General features: G+C 34.2%; 1 protein-coding gene across 7 annotated transcripts in view; it reads right to left on the reverse strand.

Annotated features, from left to right (window-relative positions):
- Positions 1-26,416, reverse strand: part of LOC145660488 (inositol-tetrakisphosphate 1-kinase-like) — a 51,947-nt gene extending 25,531 nt beyond the window's left edge. The window contains exons 1-5 of one of the 7 annotated variants that reach the window (XM_081725571.1): positions 26,282-26,416; positions 17,789-17,975; positions 10,744-10,768; positions 10,309-10,407; positions 2,082-2,226 (exon numbers count right to left, since the gene is read on the reverse strand). In XM_081725571.1, the coding sequence (XP_081581697.1) occupies positions 2,082-2,226; positions 10,309-10,407; positions 10,744-10,768; positions 17,789-17,898 (379 nt within the window). In that variant the 5' untranslated portion in view covers positions 17,899-17,975; positions 26,282-26,416. Of the gene's footprint in view, positions 1-2,081; positions 2,227-10,308; positions 10,408-10,743; positions 10,769-17,788; positions 17,976-25,853; positions 26,064-26,091; positions 26,252-26,281 lie in introns of those variants that run through there. The other 6 variants (XM_081725573.1, XM_081725570.1, XM_081725569.1 and 3 more) reach the window with 6 other exon arrangements.
- Positions 26,417-26,670: the final 254 nt, after the last annotated feature.

The following is a 26,670-nucleotide window of genomic DNA, read 5'->3' on the forward strand; positions in this document are numbered from 1 at the left end:
ATTCAATTTTCTTTCACAAAACTTACTGTGGACTATTAGTTAAAATTATTATCTCGAAACTGAGAATACAACCAACCTTATTACTATAACTAGTAAAGCTCAGAGCAAATTACGAACATGATTGAAAACATCTCCGAACAATACATGTTATGATATTAAAAGAGGAATTATGGAAAACTGGAGTTAGTATTTCGGAGTCAATCTCGTTCAGAACACTGCTGTTGGGAACTTTTTCGTTTCGCTTCGGCAGAATTGTAACGAAGATCATCTCTTTTATCGGTAGCTCGTATAAGTAAAAGATAATATGAAAATTATTTTGCCCAGCTGCCTTTATAACCACCAATGTTAAAATTAATTACATATACGTATCTCAAGTTAAACCATTTTTAAAAAATTAAAATAGCTATTCTAAAACCTTCAAATCCATAGTGCAATATAGAACTTTTTCCAACCACTGGAATGGTTCCCCATACGATAATCCTAATCTCTGTAGAACACACACAACACTTGCTCTAAAAATAATTAATATGAAATTATTACAGGTTTATTTTAGGTATGATCATGAACAGTTACATCATCACTACTGTTTCATATATAATGGTATCTTGTGAAAACAATTTCCAATTTTCACAATCTGTTCATTTAACTAAAAAAAAAAAAAAAAAAAAAAAAAAAAAAAAGTCCACTTAAAATATTTACGGAATAGTGTATTAACTCTCAAAGGTACAAGCCATCGTTATCTGAAAAAGCAGCGGGAAAAAAATAATAAAAAACTGTGTTGCTAGTAGTAAACTTCTAGAACATCCAGCAACAGGTCAGGTAAAAGGCAATTAGAAAGGAAGCAAGGGACTTTGGAAACCCAAAGAAAATCGATCGTTTAACTAATGGAAAATATTTCTCAATTTTAAGGGAAAGACTGTGTGTAAAAATAAATGAAGGAGGCATGTCATCAACGCCATTTTACTATTGTATAATGCTATACAATACAATATGCATGCTCTATTACATATAAACATTAAATAATATAATACACATGTTAGAACACATTGCATGAATAATAACATTTCAGTCCAATAAAGATTTTTATCAATAAAACGTGTATTAAAAGGGACTTGATACAATACGACCCAAGTTATTGCCGAACTGCTCACAATTAGATAATTTTGGCTGTTTATGGTGTTAAGTACATTTTAATGAATATTAAACGGGATTTATTATCGAAATTATCAATTATTTCCCCGTAAGGTGTACTTCCTACCTCATAAAACTATGGAATATACGTAAACATTCAATGAATTCCCGAAACAATGTACCATTCATTAATAAAAGCGCACACATAACTGAAAACATGACATCATTAAAGAAACATTACCACAGGAACGTTTAAGTTCCATTGTTATCCTCTGAAGCCCAGACGCGATATGGGTAAATAAAGTGAATGCCAATAAAAGAATTGATGGATTAGAAAGAGATGAATCCAGAGAATGTCCACGAATACTGGTGTTGTGAATCGCAAGCTTACATAACCGAAGATCTCAACAGCTATCCTACCATCACAGGTGTGTCCTACCCATTGAGTTACTATGTCTCCCATCTTCTTCACCAGTAAATTAAAAATATAACTGATGGTTCTATAGTATACAATTTTACGATTTTGGTTTCAGTTCAGGCTATATCTTAAAGAGTATGCTATTATATAGTTTTATGTTGGTTAATTCTCAAAAGGGATTTTTTTTAAAATATATTTGACAGTTGCTATTTTTTAAATCATAATCTGACATAATATTCTCCTGTTTCTGTTTGAGAGTTTTTTTTTTCCTTACCACATCTGAAGACACCTGACGATTTTCATATCCAACAGATACATAGTTATTATCCTCGAAACTGGCTTTGATAACGAAATTTTGTAACTAATACACTAGTCACATATAGCTTTAAACAAAAGATCGTATTATGATTCATGGAGCTCGCAAAATCATTACGACCCATTTTTTATTTGATCTGCAATTTCTAAGCTTATTTCGCCATGAATTCTATATTTTAGTTATCAGCAGTTACTGCCAACAGCTTTAGCTACTTACCAGTTTCATCAAAACTACTTTCATTGATCAAACTATACGACCCATGCCGATGAAGAAGCTTCATCACATTTGAAAGTGGATCAATCACTAGGACTTCTGGATGGATCTCCACATACTTCTGAAATCTAGCAACAATCTCTTTCGCCTACAAAATATAAATAATAAAATAAACCTAAAATGCATTAATAAAGTCTCTGACACATAGAACACATTTTTTTAAAACTTTACACAACATTCGTGTTTGGAGACGAACTCTATCCCTAAAATGTTTTCATTATTAAAACTACAATTAAAGCAGGGCATTTTGTAACGCAAAACAATACATCAATCATCCACATTTCAATACATAAATGACGTGAATACCTTATTAATTCAGACATATAAATCAGTGATAAACACTGAAGTTTGTGCATTTGAAATGTGTAATGTGCCATTACAATCAAAGTAATGAAATTTTTGTTTGGAGAGATCCAACACTTTTCGAACGTACCGCGTACTGTATTTTTTCCCGCACATAATTTTTGATCCATGTAGTAAATTCATTTGTTCTCTGCTTAAACCAAAATTAACGTGCGAGCTTCGGAAGAATTATATTTCGGGGAATAATTTCTTATTATTTCATTGTACATGGGCATTTCAAATGGATGAGTATTGAAATTATACACTTTAATGCTATACGGAAACATAGGCCCGCAATTGAACAGAAATTCTTGAAATTATCCATCTATCTGATATTTGGCAGAATAATTTAGACTCCCCTTCGTCCCTCTGAGATGGTCATATCCTCCCAAAATCCGGTTTCACCCAGTTTTTACGATTTTCTATTCGCTTTATATTTTCCGCCGCCAAAACTCTTTGTTCTGATTGGAACTATTTCCGACGTTCTAGTATTAAGGCGTGTTTCTTGTCATTCTCTACCTGAAAACGAATCAGGCAATACCGCATTAGTTTGCTGCAGATATAAATATATGGGTTTTTCGACAAAAATGCAGTAGTATAAGGTAAAACCAGTTTCAATTAATAAATAAATCCGTTGGGAGAGTATAGGGTCCCAAAAATACTGAATTTTTATTTTAAAACAGTCAACAAATAGTGAGATATGGACTTCAACCCAAGCGACGCCATGTTCGTAAATGTTAATAGTGATGGACAGGATTCATCGTAGTGTGTGATCTTTTTCAAAACAGTTTGAAGATTAGTGTTTCCTTTGATAACTCCCGTTATTCTCAAAATTTTCCTGTTAGGTTGCGATAGGCCTGTCCTAATATAGCTTTTGTCTGTATCTGTAGTAAATGTGATTCTTTTTTTTTTTATTATTATTATTATTGTAACATGGCGGTAGGTATAGATTTCTTCGTGGTTGAATTTATTACTAAAATGTCAGTGTAAATTAGAACAGGGACTCTCACTTATTCCTAAGTTGATCGCAGCTACCAACGATAAAGGGCTAAGTCAATAATTCATAGAGGTTCTTTTTCCTTCAGGAAAGAGACCTTTTTCATTAATAGTTTCAATATGTCCCTCCCGGGGCATTAATAAAATTCTGTTTACGGACAGTGTACTGTTGCTCATCGATTATTCATCTCTTTTGGTCCGTCGAAATAAGTACATTGATTCATAATCAAAAATTTATAGTAATTCCGTACCTTAATCACTAGTATATTGCTTATAGTTAACGATAACAGAGTGCAAAGAATATTTAATAGTGCAAAGTTTGTATTCGTACTACTAATACCATCTCGTGTTGGGCTGAGAACTATTTCCCGCTAGGTTTTTGTTCCTCAGTAACATAAGGATCTAGTCAACCCGAAAATTACCCTTCTTTTGCAATTATTGATGCTTAAATATTAATTCTGGTCCATATGAATAAATATGTAGACAAATTACATTAAAATTCGGTATCTCTGAAAAGCACAATAATTTATATAGTCCAGTAATCGAATTATTAATAATAGTAAACTTTGCTTTTCCCCTTAACCTGAAGTTTGTCTATATGGCATTTTCTGTTGTCAGGCTGGAGTTTCAAATTCTCTCTGTTGCTTTCTGTGAACGATCGCATTGTTGACATTTTCTGAAAATATAATTGCATGTAGTTAATGATATTGAATTTTCGTTGCATACAAAATAATTCGAAGCCGTAAAGTGAAATATACTGTAATTTGTTTTGAAAGAATCTAATGTCAGTTCATACAAGCTTACGCGTATTGATTAGTGTACTATAATAATTTATTGATTTTAATACATAATGAGACTGCTTTGTACAGTCTTGGGCGTAATTGTAGAGTATAGGGTGTCTGAAAATAAAATCGACGTCATAGGAAAATGAATAATTATATAAGTGAGCAATGATAATATTATATATATATATATATATATATATATATATATATATATATATATATTGTAGTGAGAATGAATAAATAATAGGACACCCATGCATAAATAATAGGTCCAGTTGTAAATTTTACTACGAGGTATTGATTGTATTTATATAATAATAAATATATTAGTACACAAACCATTATGTTAGAAGATTGTGTGAGGAGAGTGTGTCATGGCAAAATGATGGATTGTATTTTCACTTTGTGGCTTGACCTTTATAGTAAACGGACATACTAACTGCTCATGCTAACGGCCTGACGATACGAATAGTGTTCATATAGCAAATGATCCCGAATATTTTCCAGTTAATCACAGAACCGAATAGCTGTTTGCAGAATTGGTACAGTTCAAATATAGGCTTTCAGTTTACATTTGCGATACTACCCTGCAACTCTAATTTTTTCCCACGTCACCTGATTAAGCTAAGTTCATTGCTGTTCGCAGAGGTGACAGAGTGGATAGGGTTGAATAATATAGAAAATTTATTACAGTAGAATCTCGTTATACCATAACAAGGCATCCAAAATCCTCAATGTCCATGAATTTTCATTTCTTCTAGTAGATATAGTGTTTTAAATTAGTTGACGCCTCAAGGTTGGCACCCTTGCGGATTTGGGAGCTACTAGTAAGATTTGGCAGACAACTTACTAGTACAAAAATTAGTTAAATATATTTTTTTAATTTTGGCAAATCCCAGTTAGGATTTTTCTATTTATTGACTTTAGTTTTCCATACTTTACTCGTAACTCTTCTTAGTTTCTGAGGGGTCGGATATTTTTTTTATTTAGAAATTCTAAATTAAAGGCTACACCAACCTTCCGGATGGACCGGCCGTAATCTGAGTGAATCAGTACCGGAGACGGTTAATAGTCAATCTGAGTGAATTGGTACCGGAAACGGTTAATAGTCAATCTGAGTGAATTGGTACCGGAAACGGTTAATAGTCAATCTGAGTGAATTGGTACCGGAAACGGTTAATAGTCAATAATTCAACAGGGCTTATTCCTTGTGAGATGGTTGCCTGGAAGGCAGGGGACTTGTACTTAGGCACTCAGAGACCCCGTTGGGCCACGCATTTTAGTAGGCCACCTTTTTCGGCATATGAAAGTATATTTGGCTGTGGATTGTTGTAATTCAAAATTCGACCACTTATCTTTGTAGTTTTAGTGTCCTATCTCATTCTTTTGGCGTACCGCTTTTCTTTCTCTTCTCTACCTATCTCTATTCTCTTCAAGAATTTATTTTTATTTTTCAACCTTCCACCCCCTCCATCTTTTGAACCTGAATTATCAACTGAGATGTCGCGAGACACGATTCGTGGAGGTATTCGTTGATGTTGAATATTAAGGAAACTTTTTTCCATTATATTTTGAGCCACTGCAACAGCGAGTGATAGTTCAGCATACGATTAAATTTTACTTTGTTATCATTATCCATTTGGAATTCTCCGTTGAATTATCAGTTATTTCTACTTTTGTTTCCATTGGTAACCATAAACTTGAATGATGATGATGTTGTTTGGGTCCAAAAGTAGTATTACCATTTTAAAATCATATATTTATACATATTCTTTGTTTACGTGCCTGCCATGCGAATTAAATGTCTACTAGTCTAAATAGAATGCTTGAGAATATTAATTTTATCATTATGTGCGGTCACTTAGTTAAATTTGTGATATATTCGGATTTTATCTGAAGTGTTGCAACCTAAAAATTTAATTTGTCGGGGTTATTAATTTGAAAGTTTAAATAATTATTGAGTATATGTATATTAAGATATAAATATGTGTGTAATATAAACATGATATTAAAATAAAAAGTATAATGGTGAATTGAGTAACCAAATATATGTAAAGGGTCTTGGTACCTACCCCGAACAGTTTTTGGTTCGGTTCTTGGTCCGAAATATCCGATACATGTAAAATGTGAATGTTAGAAAATACCGCCGCATGTTAGATATTCTCTCTAATATTTGTAATATTATTAAGTAACATATGTAACAGCTAACATCGTCTGTATTACACTAATTGCATGCAGCATGGATTAAGGCAGGTGGTCGTAATCCTACTGTATTATTAAATGTACCTTCAAGTTAGTAAACTGAAATCTTCCCGTGGAATTACATTTCGAGTCCTTCCCTTCCATATGAATTCTCAAACTTGACCAGTGTTTCCACCTCAGTAGTCGTGTTTTCAATATAAACGAAAATCCTTTTGGGCTTGGAAAATTCTCGTTTCTTTATACATTGTGTGAATCTAATGATAAATGTGTGCACCTGGTAATACAAGGTGGTATTGACGGAAAGATAGTCAGTGAATGGGATAGTAAGTGGAATGACCGAATAAGTAATACAGTCACCGTGATATTAGTGACAAAACTTGGCTCTCTTAATCCCAGATATGGAAGAAATGTGTCGATAAATACTGCTACGAACCGAATATGTGTCGGCGATTAATAAATATAACCTCATGTGTGAATCTTAAAATGAAATGGAGTTAAATGCATGGACACCAGAAAGGGTGCTTTAAGAATATGTGATATTATAGCTCGTTTAAAGGTACGAGAGAGGACTCGTAGAATTAATTAAAATTCTTTATATATGAGATAAAGACTCATTATAATCCTCATTTCAAGTTTTTTTTTTTCTTTACTCAGAATATTGTAGAATGTAACGATATTTACGGACTTGTCATATTTTACCAGCAGTTAATTATACATTCAATTTCGTATGTGGATTGATATATTTATACGTATACTTATCGCATGTTCACAAAATTCTGTGTTTAATTTCTCAGTAGATGTAATAAATGTTCACCAAATTGTAGTTAGATGGTTTCTTTTAAAACTATTTTCACCCGTGTCGATACGCTGTCCTGTATGTATGTGAGTGTGCGTGAATGAATGACAAATTTAGTTGTAAGTGGTAGCATTTAATATTGATTTATTAGGATAGTGTTAATAATAAGTGTGTAATAGTATATGTATTAATGTATGGTGGAAGTCCTGAAAGATAACTAATCCTAAAGTAGTCTAAATCGGCTCTGGGAGAAAAGTCAAAATAACAGGATGAGCCAGAATAACGACAGTATTTTTTACTTCTTCAAATGTCTGGGAGCTAATCACAGGGTTCTCACTTATTGACTGCAACAGCATATCATTTAATATACAAATCGCACCTCAAAATCTACGTGGCGTCAGAGATCGATTCTTTTGGGCCCTCTTGATCTACTCAGAGTCACATCATACCCATGGGTTAAGAACTTTGGCTATAGAAATAAGTATGAAGCGGTCCCTTACAAATTACGATATTCTAGATGACAAAAAACAAACACTTTAAGAAACAACTATAAATAAAATCTTAGTACTCACCGCAGATCCAATATTCATCTAAGAAGTACTTTCGAAAATTACTATTTCCAGCCTCAGCTTAGCAGTTCGGAAAATTTAAAAATGGGCAAGAAACATGGATGGGTAAAAAAAACAGATTAAAAGGAATAAAAAAATACGAAGTACACCACTCCTCATCAAAGGAAAGTTGTACACCACTCACTGATCACTGTTCACTATTTTAGTATTTCTTTCCAACTGGCGGAAATACATGCTAAGATCACTCCAAATTGTATTTATGACACTTCTGCCTACATTAAGTGCAGGTTTCTCTTTATAAATACAATGGAGTTCTTTAATTCTACGCCCAGTCACTGTTTTTGTTTTCTTCTTCGTTTGGTTTATTATGTTTTGCTGCATTGAAACTTGACAAGACAGATACCACTGCATTGTTGGGGATAAGACAGATACCACTGCATTGTTGGGGATGAACGAAATATGCTTTGAAACTTGTTATATCTATTTCTCAACAGATAAGGAAGGAACCTCTGAAATCTTAATATTATGCTCTTGTAATTTCATCTTAACCTTTGCAGAGAAGTATGGAACCAGAGGGACGCAAATTCATTTTGTCCGTCCTAACCTCTAGTGTTTGTTGATGACGGAGCTGCCGATTTTCTGTTGTACATGCTTGTACCATTTTAGTAATAAAGATTTTTGAAACCACTTCTTGTCCGGCTTTTAATAAATGTTGAATTTCCTGATTAAGATCAACAGTACGGTCTCAGATAGAAGGGCTCTTCTAAAGAAATTTTATCAAATGTTCAATTTTTGAAATCATAAGTACGACGATTTGGAATTAATATACTTAGTGCCAACAGTAGGTTCGCGATATACTGAAGTAACAAATTTATTAGCATGTCTTCTTATAATAAGGCCAAGAAAGTTTTCTTCGAGTTTCATAGTAAAATTAATCCTGGGATGCATCTAGTTGAATTCATCAAACTTTTTTTTTTTTTTTTTTTTTTTTTTTTTTTTTTTATTAAATCTTGAGCATCTTTATACAGGTTTAAAGTGTCATTGGCGTACCAAAAATGTTTGATGGGAGGAAATTTTGGAAGAATAGTTCCAAACATGTCCAATACCAAACTTGAAAGTGTCGGGAAAAGAGTATTGCCCATGATCAATCCATTATCTTGTCGGAAGACAGTCTCTTCAATTGAAAAATTACTTGAAATTCATATGGATTTATTTTCAATTTGAATAAAAAAGGTTCCACTGCTCGCAGAGCCCGGTTTACCGATATTTTCACTCCTTTTAACCTGGCTTTTTACCCATTCGTATTTCTTGTCCATTTTTAATTTTTTTTTCGAACTGCTAAGCTTAGGATGGAAATAGTAATTTCCAAAAGTAGTACTTAGATGAATATTTGGTCTGCGGTGAGCACTAAGCTTTTTATTTATAGTTGTTTCTAAATATAATCACCGCTGGTAATATATAGTAACAACGCATCTTAATTCTAACGTGGCACTTGAAACAAACAAACAAACAAAAACAAAAAACTTATGTATAATTGGGCTTATTCTCATGAAAGAATTAATTAAATCTCTCAATTATACGTATCACGGTTAGCTCTGTAGAGTAAAGTGGACAAATGACTTACGAAAGTAAATAATTATGAAAGAATTGGTGAAATGACAATGTGGGGGAAGACAGGGGACTTGCATGGACTCGATTTTGTCCCTTACAAATTCACATAGCCCCAAATTGATCCAGCAAACCCTTCACCACTGATCCAGTGAGCCTCTTATTTTCATGAGTTTTCTAATTTACGAAAACCTTAACTAAAAACAATGTACAAACTTATTAAGGTCTAGTTATGTGAAATATTTTAATAATAAACAATCTGCATCTCAAACGATTGTTCTACTAACGCTAAGAAAATATCAAATTATTCAACGTTCTGTTATTTTCACCGATCAATTGTCAGCTTTTACGGGACTAAAAAAAAGAATAAAATTATGAAATAGAATTTTTATGTTTACACTCCCTAATTTCATCCGAGTACTTTAATTTACGAAACACTGTAATGCAGTAACTGAAATCAGAATCATACAAGCAATCGCTCACCATAAGCAAAAAAGCAAATTAAATCATCTTTTGCGTTCTCTTCGATCATCATTATTCATCCTATTATTATTATTATTACGCCAAAGGAAAATGTACATTAGAAACACACAAAAACGAAAATGTTTAACTTAATTTTCTTTCACTGTTAACAGTTTTCTACACTTCGAAAAAGAAAGAAAGAAAGAAAGGGGAGAGAGAGAGAGAGAGATTTTAATGACAGCCATAGGAAATTACTTTTTTCAAAGTGACATCAAATTTAGTGAACAGTTTAAAAAATGAATAAGATTGACTGAAAAATATCATGAGTAAGATTAGATACTATGTGCACATATTTTATATACAGGTTATTCATATGATGAAATTAAATTATTAAGAATTTCAAAATTTACCTTGGAATCTCCGTGCACTGCCTGCGCCAAGATTTCCGTCAATTTATGCACTATCACAGAAAATGGTCCCTGATCTTCAAGGGGTTGATTGAGGTTAAGCTACAAGTACAAAGGAATACACTATTAAGAAAAGTACACAGAAAAAGTTATTTTATGTTCTAATTTCAGAGAATTTCAGAAGTATTATGTTTATGTAGCTACTATTAAAATTAAAACAAAACTCTCTGGTCCACTACAGCTTTCACAGGATATTCATAATCAAACTGAAGTTCGCAACTATAAACAGGGCTCTTATTTTATCATAAGTTTTGATTATTCAGGCGAATTATTGTATTAGTCTTCAGAAGGAAGTTTGTAATCTGGTTAAATTTACGCAACAAATAAAAATGACTGGACACTATGTTTTCTAATTAAGGAAAAATAATTAACTCTTACCTTTACTAACTGAAAATCGTGTTTCCTGAAAAAGAATTAAAGAATCACTGTATAATCGCTTGCTTTGAAACAATCAGAAAATTTTACAAATTCTAAACTTAAAAGTTGTTCAGAATACCACTAAAATGAATACTAGAACTACAAACCATTATGTAAAGTGCATATTCCTTTCAATCTATAAATATATAATTTTTATGTAAAAATTGAAGAAACGATTTATGAAAGTGATATATTACGTTTGTGCACAAAGATAAAAACATGCGTTATGAAGGCTAATCAGGCCCGTAGCCAGCCCAAAAATGTAGGGGGGGCGGTAGAAGTTAGGGGTATCAAACTATATTATAATTCATCGTTATATTATAGTTCATTTGCAAGCTAACCGTGAAAATTTTAGAAGGCCAGTAAAAATTATGGGGGAGGGGTACCCCTAGACACACCGTGGATACGGACCTGAGGCTAATTTACTCAAATCCTTCTTGAACAGAACATTCTCATCCAAACGTATCTTTAATTTGCAAGTCTGACTTACGGACACCGAACTATACTGATATGATCAATAATTCAAGTGTTCCTAGAAAACAGTAGCTCAGTAGTAGAGAGCATACGTTTGGTTATATACATTCAAAACTCTTCCTAGCATTTGATAAATAACAATAATAATAAGCGTTGATTGAGAAAAGAAGCCAGAGCAACCAATATTTTACATATCATTACATGTTACTTCAATTTACTATTTCTGGCACTTATCAGTATAAGAAAACTATTGCAAATGTTTTGTGACTAAGCTTACGTTTATTCAGGGTGGCGACAAAAATTACAAGAAAGAATTTCCTGGCTGTTCCCGGTTTTCCAGGACAATTTTTTAAAAATTTCTCTGATATGTAATTAGCCGTACGGACTTTCTCATGTTAATGGAAAAACAAGACCAAGAAAACATGGCAACGATGATACGTAATATATAAATTTTTTATCAATTACAAAAAAGTACACAAAACGTATTTTATGAAATTGCAAAACAATAACTTGAATAAAAATTCTTGCACAAAGCAAGAAACTAATATCTTCCCAGAAACGAATCTGTAACTTTAGTCACATAATAGAAGTTTCCTAAAATATGAAAGGAAAAAGTCACAATAACACACTCATCAAACAAGGACGTTTGAATGTATATAAAACTGGTTGTTCTATATTAACAACATACCTTTAGAAAAAGAAAAAAAAATGTATTAGGTAATTCATTTGACTTCTCTAAACGTTTTATTTCTTCATGAAAATTGCGCACCTCTTCCATTATTTTAGACTTCTTAGCTTCAACCTCGTCCGGAATGATTTTTCCCTTCTTCAGCTTATTTCCGTTTCTTTTCCTCATTCTTGACGTATTGATATCCTCTCCCCGCTTGTATAAAACGAGTACGAGCATAATGAATTCTGCATTTCCTTATGAATAGTTTCTCAAGGCCACTCGAAGAAGTTACCGAATCTTACACAAGTCAGAGTACTATTGAAGTTCGTTGTTTTAAATTATCTGCCACAGAATGTGCATTAATTAAAAATCCTCTTTCTAGATTTGAATTTTCATGAGAGAAAATGGAAACCATTTTAACGATATCTTTATATGACCTTACTATGAAGTATCCAAATTCTTTGGCCAAAAGTCATCCAAACAGTGACCAGTTCTAGGATACTGATTCATAATTATTTCACACTTTGGATTTCAACAAAACTGTTAACTATATCTGCTGCTCTAATCCTATCTAACCAATAATTTTAAACTACTCAGCTAAAATAAACTTCATGTAATTCACTCCGATATCAGACTCTGCAAAAACATTACGATCCAAACGCGAAAAAGCTCTAGTCAATTTATAATTTAAAGGTCACTTCTTTAAAATTTTAAGAACAAATTTCTGTAGACACTTTCTGCAGGTTAGACCAACTTCTAAAATAACCAAATCCGTTATTGGTTGACATTTCTTAAAGAAAGTATGTGTAGTAAAACTAATGTCAATGTTTTTCACAGAAAGAGGACGTTTTTCATTTCTCACATCAATTCATATACATGAATTCAAAAAAACTAAAAACTTCTGGTTTTACAAACTTATTTTTCATTTTTTTAAATTATCATTATTGTTACTATTATTATTACATCCAATAAAGCGTTATAAAGAAATGGACTGGGAGGAAAGTCAGTGTGAAATTCAGTAAGGAAAGGTTCTATTTCTGAAGCAAGTGCTTTACAAGTAAAACACGCGCATAGAAGTAAAAAATAGCTCATCATTAAACTTTTATTATTTTCTTTTTAAGACTGACCTTCAACTTTCATTTAAACGGAATTTACTTTGCTTCTCTATGTCAAATGATTTAGAAAATCGATAGTCTTTAACTCTGGGAACCCAAAGCCTGCACAATGTAACATTTCACACACTAATAAACAGATTGAAGTGTATCACCTTGCAAAGTTTGATCCCAATCGGATAAGTTCAGTGTACGGGTTTTTGTTTTGAAATATATGACGCAAAGTTTGATCCCAACCTGGTGATTTTAGTATATGTATTTATGTTTTCAAAAATATGATACGACATTCGAACATTATAACTCGGGAACCATACACCTGCACAATATAAAGTTTTACACGTTTATATAGCTGATCTAGATCTACTATTGTGGCAAATTTGATCCCGATCGGACTATTTACGTACATATGGGTTTTTGCTTTTGAAAATACGACGCAGAACTCCTTAGTGGCTAAGCGGTCAGCGTACGAGCCTTGAGTTGAGTTGATTTTGAGTTTAACGGACGTTCAGCAGCGAGGCTATATGAGACATGGACCTACTGATTAACGTGGAATCCGAACCACATGAGCTCCCGCCGGTAATCGAATCAGGGTCTCTCACGCCAAAGGCGCATATGCTAACCACTTAGCCATGAAAGAGCTCTACGAGCCCTTAGTGTCGGAGACCTGGGTTCGATTGCGGGCAGGAGTTCATGTGGTTTGGATTTCACGTTACGATGTAGGTTCACGTCTCATATAGCCTCGTTGCTGAAAGCGACACTAAACTCAAAATCACATTAAAATATGATTCAAAATCTGACAGGCCACACCTCGGGAACCGTAAGCCTGAACATCATAATATTTAATACACTTGTATTGCTGGTCATGGTCTACAATCTTTGCAAATTTGATCCCGATCGGATCATTTACACATTCGAGTTTTTGTTCTTGAAACCACGACTAAAAACTTGATCGCCCATGACTCGGGAGCCGTAAGAGTGTACAACATAATATTTCACATTCATTTATAGTACGTGCAGTTCTACCACCATACCAAATTCGATCCAAATACAATGAATTCGATGTATGGATTTTATTTTCAGAACATATCACGTACAATTTGACCGCCCATAGGTTGGGAACTATAAACTTTCAGATAATACTTCATACGCTTATATAGTTAGTTAAGGTTTACCATCATGGCAAGTTTGAACCCGATCGGATCAGTTACATACAATATATATAGGTTTTTGCTTTTTAACGCAAAATTTCATCGCTCGTAACTCAAGAACTGTACGCCTGGACAACATAATATTTCACATGCTTTTATAGTATGTGAAGTTTAATCAGCATGTCGAGTTTGATCCCGATTGGATGAGTTCGGTATATGGATTTTTTTCTTTCGAAAATATGATTCACAACACTCGATCGCCCGTAAGTCAAGAACGTAACTCCATAACAATGTTTTATATCCTTATAAAGCAGGTCCTACTACCCTACCAAATTTGATCCCGATCGAATGAGTTAGGATTACAGGACCTTGATGTACGAACATGTTCGGCTATTCTCGTATAGATGCTCCTCTTCGTTTGGCCTATGCATGATTTTACATTACTATTTTCAAGCCAACAAAAAATAAAACTTCACTGGAAAATATTCTGAGCCTCTATACGAATCGTCACGGCGCGCTGGAACATCCTTAAGTTCGTTTTGCAGAGCTCTTAGAAATTCAACGACTCTCCAGTTCGATACCTCAAAGACAGCCTCAAATGTTCCATCCAAACTAAAAATGAAATGAAATTAAATCTTTGAGTTTTACGTCCCACGGTTATGCCGGTTAGGCTAAAGGAGACGGTGATGATGAGGAATGAATGAAATGGTGCAATGAAGAAGTGGGAGAAAACGGGAGAACCCCGAGGAAACCCATGCACACGGTACTTGTCTACGACAAGGTTCACTTGGCGGAGGCTGGGATCGTACCCGGGACCCCAAGCACCAGAGGTGAACGCCCTACCACTGAGCCACCGCGGCCCCTCCATCCAAACTAAATAATACATAGCTTCCTCATAGTATAGGATCATTATGGGGTTCAAATATTATAGGATCATTTGATGATGACTTGATACCTGACTTGAAAATATTTAGAAATCTACAATTTACATTAGGGCCATCCATTGAAATTTTAATTATCCATTTAAGTTTAAGGGTGAAAGCGTCTCAGCAAAAGCAACTGAAAGATCAGAAGTTATAGAATTCCCTAACAACGCCCATGTCAAATAACACGTGGACACTTGCCCTTTTACGGTACTCCAGAATCGCATATTTATGTCTCCCTCAATAACTAAATTAGTTCACTTCTAAAGTATAGTGATAATCCATAAACTAAAGTGTATGCTATTTTGTCACGCTGAAGCTGCATTTTTTGTGCAATCTCGTGTCTGGGAACGTATGTGATACTTTTACCTCTTTAGCAGCAGTGCGTATTGGTGTGTGATTACACTTCGAATACACCATAAAAGTTGTGCCCTTATAATGAACGCTATCTTTTATTAAGAATCCTTGTAAACTACCTTCTTTTGTGCCCGAACGCGTACCCATTTGCATCGTAAAATCCATTCCAGCACGCAACATCACCAGAAACCTTTCAGTTCTGTACAGATGAGGTACAAATAGGATGACACGCGAAGTCAGAAGGTACTGGTTTGTTTTGTTTTTTAATTCACAAAGGCATAACTCTTCCTAATATTGAAATGGATATGGCAATCTGTCCATGCCTTTTACCTTTCATGTTATTTACTACTTACTGCTTGCCGTGTTATATTACTCAGTGAAAAGACTCCGGCAAATGTTGCAGCGAGGAAAATATTTGTCACCTGGTACTTCCCAAACCCATGATGATGAATGTTATAACAACCATGAAGGATTGAACGTGGTCTTGGAATATCTGAAAATTGGCATGCTTGTTATCTGCACTGGAACACTGAATACAACGAAAATCAAATACATAACTACAATATCTCTTAACTTTCGATCCTGCCTCTGCAACTTATTCACGCTAAACTAGCAGAAACCTGTTACTACGTGTTCCGCTCCTACGCTTCTCGACTGTCCGTCTATACACAATATCCTGTCGTAAATAAAAGCATGTTGTAGAAGACTGTGTTAAATATTTTTCTTTTGCCACGTATTCCGCCTCGATCCACTGCATAAATCAATTTGCATTTGTTACTTTTTTCCCTTATGACAGTTAGTTTCTGTGTTTAAGCATTGTAAAGTTTCGAAGAAATTAAATGATGAAGTAAGACACGTAAACGATAAAACACAATCGCGCGTTTAATGCATGATAAAGCGTATATAGTCATTCTCAGGTTGCTATTTATTGATTTGAAATTTCGTAATAATGTCTTTATTTCTTTGTATTAACTAATAGATTCACTTATTTGGGTATTTACAAAATTTTATTTTCCAATAACGAATACTATCGCGAAAGTAAACTAAATTTCCACGCTAGCAAGCGAACAGATAATTTATTCTTGAGAAAAAATAAAATCATGCCCCGGTACATTATTTACACGGGTGAAAGAAGTCAATTATTGTCAATTCATAGTTTCACAATTCTAGAGCACATGCAAACCAATTGCTAAACATGCATACTTCACGCTAAAGAATTAGTTTAACGTTCCACAAACGAGATAGTAATTACTGAGCTAACCATGTAAGAATGAAAGGAATGTGAATACGGGGGAAAACGGAAAATCCGAGAAAACACGCCCACTCGGTGTTTATTTACAACAAAACCTATGTCGCGCACCCCCACCCATGGTTTGAACGCAGACACTATGGCCTTTTTTTTTTTTTTTTTTTTATAACGTACTCAAATTTTCATTTCAAATGTTTTCAAAATCACATTCTCAGTTAACTGAAATTCCCAGGCTCTTAAAAAGAGTTTCCTGACTTTTTCCTAATTATTCCTAGTCTCCCCAAATTCCCTGATCTTTCCCGGTTTTTCAGGTTTGTCACCACCCTGTTTATTACTTTTCTATACAAACTAAAAATTTAAAATGAAAATGAAAGATATCTGTAGAGTATCATACCAGTAACGAGAACATCAGAATTTAGACTACAACGGATGGATCAAGCATGGCATATTTCCGAAAGCACTTCTGGTATCATTTATTTCGGATCAGTTCCAAATACATCAGTTATATATGGAGAATTTACAATGGTTATGTTTTATAACATCGAAAGATACAATTGAAAAAAAGGAAGAAAGAAGGAGCTTTAAAGAGTAAACAGATCAAAGTTAACGAAGATATGGACACGTATTTATATGAAAATGAAGTGAAACAGACGCCAGTCTATTATTTCCTTACCTAAAAGACGTTTTTTGGAGTCAGAAATACGGCTTTTGGAACTTTGCATTTAGGTTGAGCGGAAGTGACGAAATTACCTGACTCATCCATTGGTTAACTCAGCATAACATAAATGTCAAAGGATACTTGTTTTGACTTACAATACAGAGAATGTTCTGTACGATGATTTATTTATTTTTAGTTTGGAGTTTAATGTTACTTTCAGCACTGCGGCTATATCTCACGTAGCCTAGAGCTTAACGTGCATTCCGAACCACATGAGCTTCCACCTGGAATCAACTTCGGATATTTCGCTCTACCACATAACCACGAAGAAGCTATGCGATAAGGTAATTTCAATCAAGCAACACTAACGAAACTATAAAGCAGGATAGGACTTTTTACAGTAATTACTACGTACCGGCATGTGTTTTCGAATTCGGGCCAGTTTAACTTCTGACTCTTCTTCTCTGACAACCAATATCCAATTACTTTTCTTGAAGTTTCCTTCTTCAACTTCCCTTCAGTCATCTTGTAGTGTGATATTCTATCATGTCAACACATATAATAATTCCATAAAAATGCTGGGTCTATTTTCCTCTTCAAACCTGTACAACAAAATAATTCAAAGGTTAGATTTGTATTTCACATCAAATGATGTACAGATCATCATCATGATGTACATCAAATGGTGTTGTACAAATAAATAAATAAATAAATAAATAAAATTACATCAACAATATAGTTCTGATGTTCAAAAAGATATGAAATTATAGAATCGTGATCTGAAAGTAATATGTCTGACAATGAATCTTATGTAAAATCGAAGAAATTCAATTTAAATCTGGATTAAGGTAACCTCTACCAAAACTGGAACCCAAAAGTTATCAATAATATCCATTCAAGAATTTGTTTCATCAAATTTTAAGTTACTAATTAATTCACATTATGCACAAGCCAGAGGGTCACAGTAGCGGAGCAATTGGTCGTGAAGTTATAAAATGGTGAAATCTATATGAGCTATATTCTGTGAAGGGATGCATTGAAAGTTGATAAACCACAAGTTTTATTATCTAGTTTTTCTGATACTTTTTCGGCACATTTCAGCGGTAGCACTATTTGCTGGTCAACATATCATGTTGACAAGTTTTACTTAATGCTAGTTATGGACTTATAAATGTGTTTAGTGCATTAATCGATTTTCGTACTGGAATGACCGAGTGTGAGAGCACCAGGATTTCAAAATTATTTTACTGCGATAATCAAACTGGAGCTCTAAAGTTACTTTTTAGTCTTCCCGTCCTAAATTGACACTACAGTGCGAAAATTACTATGGTAATTTATAATTTTCAATTTCGCTGTAAATTTCAATTCCCTTTTTTCCTTTCTTTTTGTTCAGAAAAATGTTTCCCAATAAAAACTGCATGAACCAACTTCAAAAAAAGAATAAAGTAAACAATAATAAAGCGCTTAAAAGCGGAAAATAATTTATTCTTATTGTATATAAAAAAATATTGTAGTTGTGCCAAGTCGAACAAATTAATACCTAAAATAAAATTATTTTGATGGTAATTTTATGGGGCATTAATATGTTTGGCTTGGCACGACTTCAAAAAAGTTTTATAGATAATAGTTGTAAATTATAAATAGAGTGATAAATTATTTTCTGCCTTTTTTTTTTTTAGCGTATGTCGGCTGAGATATTATATTTTATTAGTGTGGACTGAACTAGCATTTCATTTCATTAAAACATAAATGTGTGCGCTCAAGCACTCCCCGAAATTATATTTCAGTTTTTTGCTGAAAAGGTGTCTTGTCATTTGTAACTCTTCCTCTTTCCTGGAATAAACGTAAAGCTCAATTATGCAGATCCAACCAATAAGAAAATTCAAGAAGGAAATGAAATTTTAGTTTAGCGTCCAACGATTATGCCCTTCTGGTCCAAGGTGGGTAATTAACGAAAGTGAATAATCGTAAAATTAAACTTCTTGTACTCTCCCATCGGGAATTAAACTCAGGACCACGCGCACCAATCGCAACGTGTTAGTCACTAGACCACGGTGAGGCTAAAATTCAGAAAGGCAAGCATCTGAATGACATTCATGTAGTTTTTCAAAAATGTATTAAGTGTCATATTCACTCAAAAACGGTCTAGTTTAGAAGTAGATAATGTTCTCTGAGTTATCGTACATCACTTCTTCTTTAGCCTAAAAGGCAAAACCGTGGAACACTGCAGTAGAAATTTCATTTAATTTTCCCACAAAGCGAACTCAACAAAGAAGCAGACTCAAGCTGAGCTTTAGATCTCCCACCTTGAGCTCCAGACTTACATTGGCAAATGGTGTGACCGTCGTATTCCAATGTACACTTGACTCAGCAGTAAGCATAGGTAACTGCACCAATAGGTATTGTCAGATACAATCGCAGGAATCATTAGGGCAAAAAGAAACACATATTTGGATAAGAAAAAATTTATATGAACAAAATCTCTTGTTATTAAAGTTACAAAATATTGGGAGCTAAGGACTCCGGCTACAAGTTAAAATATATATATAAAAAGGAAAGGTTATATAATGTGGTTTCCCTCTGCCTGATGCCGGTTGCTGTCGATCTGTCTATTTCGAAGAACTGCTCCCACAAAAATGAGAGAGAGTCCTTGGTGGATTGCAAGAAGACCGCACTGGATCTCCGTGCAGCCGCCTGGTGGCCGCTTCCTCAATTGTCCCAATTGACGATCGTCACACAAAGCAGTCTGCAGTCCACAGTGGAACTTAGGGAGTGCTGCATGCGGACTTAAGTTTCGATATATCATTTTTACGGAGTCACATTGGATAATATTTTTAGATAACCCAATGCTAAAGGTTTAATTTCTTGAGTACTCTACCGTATTTTCTTTTGGTATCTTCATATTACTGGCAACTTTAATTTAAAGTAAAAAAAAAAAAAAAAAAAAAAAAAAAAACTCGAGTGGACCAAAGCCGAACCATCGAAGGCACTGGAAATATAAGGCATAGTACTAGAAACTGACATACTTTGGTCTCTCCTACCTCCAGTTTACTTTGAACATCATTTTGTGGGGTAATGTAATTGCGATATTGACTTCCCTTTGTGACGGGGACAAATAGCTTCGTTGCTGCCGTCTCCATTACATCCCAATCAATCACTTGACTTACCTGTCTAAGTAAGTAAATTATCCCTGACCCATCGCACCGTGAACACTATCACTCCTGACCCACAGCACTGTCATTTAGGTTTAGAAAAAGATCAGTATTTTTAATCGCCCTTCACCATCCCTAATCATTCAACACTCGTATAAATTTTAAATTTAAATAGCTTGTTTTCTCACTTTATATTCTTACTATTAATCAAACTTTCTCTATTTGGAAAACTTATCTCACACGAACCGTAGCATTCTGAATACTCATAAAAATAATAAATGAAAAAGTCATATAATTTGGCCCATCCCTCTGATTATCTAATCAAAAAACCTAACTTATCCTTTTCTTTTGTAGCGTCTGAATTTTTATTTCATTTGCTCTTTCGAAGCTTGAAGTTCAGCAACTTCGGCCCTCCTCAAGCTGTTTTATTTCTGAAGATTTCTTTCCACGCTTTTTCTCACATTCTCTTACAGTTTGCCTTGATTCTGTTCTTCGCATTACTTTGTGGAGTTCTAATGTTAACATCACCTGAGCAATAGAAATTTTCTGAATACTAGAGATCCCTCGTGGCTAAGTGGCTAGCGTACGTGCCTTTGGCGGGAGAGACCCGAGTTCAATTGCTAGCAGCTCATGTAGTTCGAAAGCTACGTTAAACTGTAGGTCAACGTTTCATATAGTCTCGCTGCTGAAAGGGACACTAAAATCAAAATCATTTTTTTTAAATACTTTTGTAAGATCTGCTGTCCACTGAGATCAACTAGATTATGTTCAAGTAAATCCTTTAAAGTTACAGAACTTAACTAAATTAAAATGTCGCTTTTGAAGGCAGCTTTTGTAGCTAATAATCTATTGGAAGACCCATCTCCTGTCTAACCAAAACTCTTGCCAATAATTAGCAAGAAATGAACAGAATTTCTTTGACTGTATGTCATCCCTCATACGTGACAGACTAACATGGCCATAGATGCCGAAAGCCCAGAATTCTAAATCCTAATCCTAAGAAAGTTATGATTACAGAAGATTTAATCTACAACTTAATTCAGTTATTATAGACACTGATTATTGCAGGAACAAAGTAAGAAAAAAAAATCTTCTGTGATACACAACAGATTTGCCTGATTCAGCATATTTGAAGCATTTCGCGGACTCATTATAATTTTCCTAACTTCAAAGGTAAGGGAGAACCCTATCTATACTTTATGCAGATATCATCAATGAACATAAGGAAAACCATAATAATTTCAATATATACGCTATATAGTATCATGAGCACTCGAGTACCTCAAGTCTACTCTTTCAAACTTGGACAGCGCCCACTGTCTGATATAGGGGCTTATTTTGAACAGTTTAGCTTGAAGTTTAAATACCAAGATGAGATGTGGAATAAGTTGACTCTCACAAAGAACTGAGCAAAACACATTTACCAGGAATAACAAAGATTAATTAAGCATCAAAATTACTACTTCAATATAAGTAGGAAACGTCTGGCACAATTCTCTTAAGCGCCATGATGGCTCAGCAGTAGAACAATCCCTCAAAGGATTCCGTAGATATAAAAAAGGTAAAAATTTGATTCATTAACTGGCTTATCTGTGGGTACTTTTTAAAGGTTGATTTAAAGGGACAATTTTTGCCGATAGATGTCACTACAGTCTTCGTATCTCACTCATGTATTTTTTTTTTTTACCTTTCACGAAAAGTTACAATTTCTCTTACAAATTTCCAGCTAGAGACTTCAAATTTTTAGAGAAAGAACTTCATAACCTATTGAAGGCAACAATCCGTGCCGATTTTTTATTTAGAATTTTCTTCATTGTTGAAATGCCTGATTGTTTGAATGGATATCCAAATCTTTAACAATGGAACTGTTTCAACAATGAAGAAAATTCTAAATTTAAAAAATCAGCATGGATTGTTGCTTTCGATAGGTTATGAAGTTCCTTCTCTAAAAATTTGAAGTCTCTAGCTTGAAATTTGTAAGAGAAATTGTAACTTTTCGTGAAAGGTTTAAAAAAAAAAAAAAAAAAAAAAAAAAAAAAAAAAAAAAAAATGAGTGAGATACGAAGACTGTAGTGACACCTATAGGCAAAACTTGTCCCTTTAAATCACCCTTAAAACACCTTTTGATTTATTTTACTTCCATAACATTACATTAATACTCTTTGGTAGATGAAATTAAAGTAAGTTTTCCAATTCAAGGTTCAAGGTATTTTCCTTCGTTCTCTTCGGAAGTTTGGTTCCTGAAAAAAATAAAATAAAACTAAAAAATAGTGAAAAAAGTGCTGCTCTTTCTTCATTTAACGTTTTCCATTTTCTTTTTCCACCAAAATTCAAGAAGTTCTTTGGTTTTTTCCATTTCTTTCTCACTTAGTTCCCTTCCATTTACATTAAAGCCTAGTCTCCAATCTAATTTAACCAAAATCCCTTCCTTTTTCATGTCATCGTTCCATTTCCATGTTTCCCTTATTTTTAGGGTTTCTTCACATTTTAACAATAATTGTTCTAGTGTTTCATCATCTTTAAAACATAGTTGACATTTTTCGTTCACTTCTCTAAATTTTCTCAATCTTACCCCTGTTTCAAAGCTCCCTGACCTGGCTTTGAAAAGTAAAATGCTTCGTAAATCATTGTTCATATAATTTATTTTCTCATAACGCTTTTTATATGTGTATATTTCTTTCAAACTGCTCTTCTTGACTTCTTCATACCACTTTTCCTGCGCTTTTTCTTTGTTTTTTTCCCAATTTTTATAATTTTCTTCTCTGTGCCAGCGGATAGTTTGATCATATTTTCTTTCTAATTTCCTAACTCTCCTAAACCATTTTGTGTTCTCCCCTTTTCTCATATGTTTAGTGGACTCATGCACAACTTTTACTAATCTTGTTTCTTCCATAAATTTTAATCTTCCAACATATTTTATTTTACTCATAACTTCTCTTTTTTCAAAATCACTTTATCCCATCTCTCCTGTTATTGTTACATTTGCACTTAATTTATTTGCTCCTAGGGCAAACCTTCCTATTTGATTTTGTGCTTGTTGTAAAATACTCCTGTTTTTTTCCGTTAAAGTTATTACTTCATTTGCATATGTTAGCGCCGGTACTGCTACTTGTTTTCATTGTATTCTTGATACCTCATATCTATTGTATGAGCACATTGCTTTATTTTTTATAATTGCTGTATATTTTTATAGTTTCTTTTTCAGTTTTGTCGGTGTTTGTCCACCACACACACGGTGTTTTTCCACCACAAAGTTCACTTGGCGGGGGCAATTATATTCGAAATCTGTAATATTATGATAATAGTATTAAAGTACTTTGAACGTTAATTAGCCCGTCTGATTAATTTGTGTCATTACTGCTTTTACAGGTAACAAAAATTTGGACGTTTGTGATACTGTAGCGTACATACTTTCCAACACTGTATGACAAGTATGATACTGTGTTTTAGTTTTGCATGTAGATTTCAAATGTATAATAACTTGACATAGTGTTATTTGAAAAAATACAACTTTGTGTTAAGTTGGCAACACTTGTACCCTTGCGATATTTCAAGCTATTCCGAACAATGTTACCCTGGCGATATTTGCATGGTACAAAATGATAGCGTTTTCTATCCATTAGCTGAAAAGTTACAAGGGTGTATCGAGATAAATGGTCCATCTGTATGATAGTGTTCTGAACTTTGCCAGCTCTTACGCATTCGGTACAATCGTGTACCTTGCTCTCTTCTATGTCCTATAAGTTAAAACACTACGAAAACCACATTAAACATGCATCCAAATACAACACACAAGAACGATCAAAATGCTATGTATTGGCAAGTTAGCACAGGCTGACATGTGTTTTTCATATACCTAATAGTTTTTCCGCACACCCACCGTCGCTTTTGTCTGCTCCGCACGAATGGAAACCCATCATTGGAATATGTCCGATACCCACGAATGCACACCCGCACAAGCTCACTAGCTTCGCCCCCTCTGACTAGAAAACGATACAATTCTTGTTTATAATGGCCAACTAGACATGATCGTATGTGATATTTGTATGACAAGGTTCTAGGACACAGGTCCCACTTCCCATTTAGCTGTAATAAAGACAGAAAACAACGTGCCCTGCGGGGCTCTAACCCGCCTTTACTCGCTGACGTTCGCTTGGCAATACTGTATGAATTAAATATTAAACTTTGGTACAGAAAGGAACCAACCTAGCTACTAACCTATATGGGGGAAACCTGTGTTCTAGAACCTTCCCTATTTGTATGAATGGTTGCAGTACTGCGTATATACACAGTCACTTCGTGCCTGCTCCCTACGGACGTAACCCAGCGCGGATCCACTCTTTTCGCCTTGCCCTGACGGGGAAAATATATAACCCTTGCTCTAGTAACTATCTAGCACAAGCTGGGAATAAAATTCCGGAGAGTAGGTCCAGGTATGTCAAAAATATGTGAAATTCAAAGCAAAGGTGAATTGGGTTATTTTTCATGAAATTCGCCTAACGAAATAAGCGCAATGTAGTATATTCAATTGTTAGAAGCTATATGTTGTTGGTACCATTTTGACTGGAGGCTTGCTAATGTGAGACACTATGGCATAATGAGGATATTAATTCCCAGCATTCAAAGATGATGATTGCATGTGACGGATGTGACATTTCGATTGAGAGTTTTAAAACAACCTATGTTTGAGAAGAAAAAGAGTCAATATGTGAAGCGGCACGGATTACTGAAATTCAGCAGATAATGTGGCAAATGTAGGAATGCACTGAAAATAAAGAAATGAAAGAACAGTTCAATTTTAAATGTGAACATCATATCGAGGTGTGAAATGTCATTGGCAGAAGTCGAGAGTGATCTACTTCTTTCGAGGGCACAAAGTTAACGTAATGTTTTTAGCGATATTTTCATTTACAATACTCACTATCGCTAACGCGCCTGTTCCTAGGGAGGCACCCCTCACTGGCGTTCGGACCCTCTGCTGCACTCTTGCTCTGATTTTGTTTGATGCTTTCGTGTTTTTCCTTTTACTTTTTTTTAAAGATGACGCAGTATCCTAAACCTGTACGGAAAGCACTACGACAAACGATGAATTCTTCCGAAGTACTAGCAGTCTAGCACTGAGTCCCCTAATGTACATATGTATGAAGTCAACTACTATTGACTGAAGATATTAAACGTATTAAGGAATATATGTTGTTTCTAACTTTTGTTTTATAACGTCTGAACACCTGACAAAATAAACTAATTCGACAGGTTGGTTCTACGACGGAAATTAAATTGATACAAATAGACATATACTTAAACATTCTCTCACACAGTTTTCTTTACCTGTACTTCACACACTGTCAGTCATTATCTATATCTAACTTACACTGAAGGAATTTGAACAAAAACAAATCATGTTGTGTAAATTTTTGCCAATGACATATCGACCTTCAGGATTTAAAGTGATCTAATGACTCACGTAATAAGAGAACACTACTCCTATCTGCCCATCCCATTACTGTCATCACACGTAACTGCATATGCACCTTACAAGGCAAGATTTGCCAGTATCTCAACTTACCAACCTTAATTTGCAGTTTGGTGACTACAATTTACAAATATCTCTGCTCCGAACAGAAATATTTCTCAAGCTGAAAATTCTAATATTTCAATACGACATAAACTACCCTATGTCAGACTTAACACGAATTTGTAAGTATGCAACACGCAATACAGTACACGCCATATCATGACACAAACATTGCACTTACTCACAAAAACACAAAATTCAACGGCCATTTTGTGTCAGCTCTACCCGGGACCTGATACCGGCACAATACTTATCAATAATAATAATAATCTTAAAAACAGTGTTTAAATAATTATAATACTGAGAACTACTCGATGGAGATCATTCCGTAGCAGTCTTCTCAAAATTCTTCGTACAACAACGCACTGCAAAAAAATTCTAGGTCTAGGTCTTATTATGCCGAATGCAGCAAAGCTAATGGAAATTTTTGCGTTGCTTTGACGGGTTGATGCAAACCGTTACGTAATGTACTAACATTTATCTTCAGGATAATCTCGAGTTCAAGATACGAATGCATGGAATGCTACACAGATTAGAATGTTATGCAAGTGACAAAATGCTATAAAGGTG

The sequence above is a fragment of the Thermobia domestica genome, chromosome 9 (genome assembly GCF_964235325.1).
Source record: "Thermobia domestica chromosome 9, izTheDome1.hap1.1, whole genome shotgun sequence".
In the NCBI taxonomy this organism is placed as follows: domain Eukaryota; kingdom Metazoa; phylum Arthropoda; class Insecta; order Zygentoma; family Lepismatidae; genus Thermobia; species Thermobia domestica.